Here is a 3,987-nt window from a genome sequence, read left to right as displayed (position 1 = left end):
CATGTAACAAACAGTGCTGTCACACACCATGTTCTCTCTGTCCTTAAGGCTGTCCCAGCAGTTACAGCTCCACCTAAAAACTCCAGGATGCAGACTACAGTAACTCTAAACACAGCCCCATAGTTTTTTCCACCTCATACAGGATCCTGCAGAGCAAAGAGATCTGCGTCAGCAGCATGGCACCCCTACTGCTACCTTCTTGTGGAAAGCTGTGCTTTTTAGAAAGAGTAGCACAAAGTAGAGTAGAGTAGAGTAGAGTAGAGTAGAGTAGAGTAGAGTAGAGTAGAGTAGAGTAGTCCAGATAGAAGAGATTCAAATCAAAGAATCACAGAGTGGCCTGAGTTGGAAGGAACCTTAAACATCATCTAGTTCCACTCCTTTGCAGCACAGCATCAGCTCCTCTCCACAGGCATAGCTCCAACAAGCACAGCTCAATCCTAAATAGGACTGTCGGAATCCTCATTCAAAATCCAGCTTCAGAAAATGTAATTATCTATGAGATAGAGGTTCTCTTTGAAGTCCACCTCCACAGCACAGGTGGGGTAAATCACACTGGACGTAAAAGTTGCTGGAATCAGCTCATCCTGTGTGGCTGAGCATCAGCTAACGTGCACAATTGTCACTATACAGCAATTTTTTACAAAGTGCAAATAAATTCCAGGGGAGAGAGACAACCAAACCACCAGAGCTGTGTGATGCACCATGCTGCAGCTATCAGTGGATCTTCCAGTGAACAGCAGTCAGAAAAGCTACAAAAAACAGTTTTACATGTTCTTTATTGAGGTGAAACAAGATCAAGCAAAAGCAGGGGTTTCACATTTCTTTCTGCTAAGCAAGTCTGTACCTTTTAAGCTGGCTAACAGACAGACCCACTGCATGCTGCAGGGGTTATACCCTGCCCTGACACCAAAGAAGCGGGCACATGGGCAAAGGGGCACAGCACTTACAGCCACATTGAACATTTCCTAAGGTTCTTGCATTTTACAGCTGGATCAGTGCAGAATAAAATAATTACACCATCACAGACCCATTACAAACATGAACACAGGCAACAGAGACTAGAGAGTAAAAAAGATCACGGCATTCCGAATCGACCGAAAGCTCATAACAGAGATGTGCGGTGGTGTTACTGGTGTCTGCCCACAGAGACCCAGAGCAGCTCTGAGAGTTTCTGACCGTCCTTTACTCCTGATAGGACTTCACCAGAAGCCACATGAGCAGCACAGTGATGAGGACAATCATGAAGTTGAGGAAAAGTTCTTGTGTGGATCGCTCCATTTTAGGGGATGTTCGGGCGAGCAGAGGTCAGCGGGCAGAGCAAGGGGAAGCCGGCAGGGGCTTAGCAGGGAGCTTCCTTGAGCTCAGCCTTCAGGTCACAGGCTCTTGTAAGGGAAAAGGAAAATAAGTGAGGAACAGATACAGAAAGGCAAGTCCGGCAGAGCTATCTGCATCAGCATGAATAAATGCTGGGTTTTGTGCCTAGGCGTTAGTCTGCACTGCGGGTGCTACAAAGCAGTGGCCATCTCCAGCAGCTTATCGCCTTCTTGGATTGCCAGCATTTGACAAGAATCAATCTCAGCCTCACCCCAAAACAGTTGTCCCAAGGGGGAGCAGTCCCTGGAATTTTGCTCTGCTTTGTGTCAGCATTTCAAATAAATAAATCCCAATCCCATGGGTTACTTCAAATTGATGTACACTATAAATATACTTCTGTTCAGCATCCTCTAGTCTCTGTTTGTTTGCATATTTCATATTTTAAAGAAAAGAGTTTTAAAGCATTCTCCTATAAAAAAAAGCTAATACATCTCTAGGATTTGTTAAAGCTAATAAAGCTAATAAATCTGTTGTATTTTTATCCCAGATACTTATCCAGCATTCCTTAAAGAGTCTTGATGCAAGTAAAATTTTGCACAGAAATACTACAGCTGGAAAAAAAATTGAATTTCAGCTTCTCCTCTAAAAGTTAGAGGGAAAAGAGATAATTATTGATGGTACCACTTCAAGTGCAAGGAGAACTTAAGGTTTAGCATTTTCCTTTCTGAAGAACTTCATAAATACTGTGAGGTAATCCCGTGGATGAAATGGGATTTTCACAAGCAACTTCTGACTTCCCTGCACTTTCAAGCTTCTACAGGTCTATAGCAATTCCACTCAAGTTATATTCAAAAGCTCTTCTGTTGGTTATCACTTTTATTTACTTTATCACAGCAAGTTTTGAATTTTTCATGTTCATAAGTTCATACAGAGAAATGAGGATGCTTTATCAGGAATGCCACGCACCAATCCCATTTGCATGCCGTGTAAATAAAATAAACCCTTTAGACAAATGAGGCATAAGCTCTGGACAAACAAAGAATTTCAGCACACAACCAAAATCTTCAAAGAGAAGAGAAGATAGATTGGACTGTTGTACCTATGGTGCAAACAGGAGAAGCCTTGGTACTGTACCAGAATGAAGGCAGAAGGTTTAAATAGAAACTGCTTGAGTTTGCAGATTAAATATTAAAAGCCTACTGCATGCAGTTAACAAATTCCTCCATTCCCAAGCTGTTCTGCCAGCCTCCCATATCCCTGGGCAAGAGAAAATCTGACCTAATAAGTAAGCCAAGTTGGGATTTTTTACCTTATGAAGGTGAATGGAGCCCAGTGGTTCTCCTTTTGGGGCTCTGAGACACTGTAGATACAATTTCTCTCTCGGCTTCTGCCTATCTCCCACTCGGTCTGGTGCCCCGTCCCACTGTGGGAACTGAAGTAGTCTGAGGGAGGAGAGCAACAAGTGTGTTGGCAGCTCAGTGCTGACATCACCCCCAAAATATTTTAAAAGGGCTAAGCTGGGCAGCAAGGCTTGGTTAAGGCTGTTTAAGCTGTGGGGTCTGTGAGCTGGTTTACTCAGTTCAGCTCTCCTCACAGCATGCTGTGCTGGGGGCAGGACAGCAGGCTGCCCTTGGGAAGCAATGGGATCTTACAGGGCATTTCTTGTGGCCCCTGGGGGGCTTCTCACCCAGCATGGGGAGAAAAGAAAAGGCAAGGAAGAGCCATGTGCAGAAGCTCGTGTGCTGATTTCAGCAGCTCTGAAGATCATTTCTAGCTGCTGCAGTTCACTTCTTCAGTACAGCACAGCTGTTGGTCTCCTGCTTACAGCTCTATGCCATCCTTATGGTCTCATGTTCATATGTGTTTAAAAGAAAGTGAAAAGGAACAAAATTTTTTTGTGTTTAAACACAGCCTCATAAAATCCAGGAGCATTTTCTGGGAAATTCTGAGACGAGGAGGTTTGGAAAGCATCACCCTTTGCTTTGAAGAGTCCCCGTCTGCCCAAGGAGGCTGTGGATGCCCCATCCCTGGAGGCATTCAAGGCCAGGCTGGATGTGTCTCTGGGCAGACTGGTCTGGTGATTGGCGACCCTGCACATAACGGGTTTGAAACTCGATGATCATTGTGGTCCTTTTCAACTGAGACTGTTGTATGATTCTGTGATTCTACTTGCACGCTCTTCCCTCAGCGATTTTCCATGTTGCTATCGGTGCTCCCATTAGCCACCACATGCACAGAAGTGTTTTTGCAGCCCTGTAGTGTCTTCTCCCAGAAAGCACTCTGCTCTGCAACCTACGTAGCTTAACCCTTTACCTTAACTTTGCCCACAGCGCAACTAGAATCTGTTATAGACATGAATGAAAGGAAATGGCAGTAAATGGCCATCTGTTTCCTTTAAACCAGTACATCTCAGCAGGGTGAGCTAGGCTGAGCTGGGAGCTGACTTTGTGCTGCCACTTGGATGAGCACTTGGAGCTTTTGCTCAAGTATCTCCATAGAGGGGCCAATGTCTGATGCTGCCGAGCAGGACTGTCCTGGTCATGCCAAAGTGTGCAAAGCTGACTGCACATCAGTTCCCCACCCTCAGTGCCATCATCTAGCAAGCAGGATGGAGGTTATCTGCTGATTCTGATGCCTTTGACACATTCAGGCGTATTGGGGCAGGCTGTGACA

At 45.0% G+C, this 3,987-nt stretch overlaps 1 protein-coding gene across 1 annotated transcript; it reads right to left on the bottom strand.

The window, feature by feature from the left end:
• Positions 1-757: 757 nt before the first annotated feature.
• Positions 758-2,864, bottom strand: SLN (sarcolipin). The gene is made up of 2 exons (XM_048935542.1): positions 2,624-2,864; positions 758-1,382 (listed from the first exon to the last, which is right to left on the bottom strand). Exon 2 carries the CDS (start codon positions 1,276-1,278, stop codon positions 1,183-1,185), a length of 96 nt encoding a protein of 31 aa, XP_048791499.1. The 5' UTR covers positions 1,279-1,382; positions 2,624-2,864; the 3' UTR covers positions 758-1,182.
• Positions 2,865-3,987: the final 1,123 nt, after the last annotated feature.

Source organism: Lagopus muta, chromosome 1, assembly GCF_023343835.1.
Source record: "Lagopus muta isolate bLagMut1 chromosome 1, bLagMut1 primary, whole genome shotgun sequence".
In the NCBI taxonomy this organism is placed as follows: domain Eukaryota; kingdom Metazoa; phylum Chordata; class Aves; order Galliformes; family Phasianidae; genus Lagopus; species Lagopus muta.
Note: the sequence above shows the minus strand (reverse complement) of the source record. Positions and strands in the feature narration are given on the sequence as shown.

Bases quoted from the DNA above. Each gene is read 5' to 3' on its own strand.
- SLN (XM_048935542.1), bottom strand. From the start codon at position 1,278: ATGGAGCGATCCACACAAGAACTTTTCCTCAACTTCATGATTGTCCTC.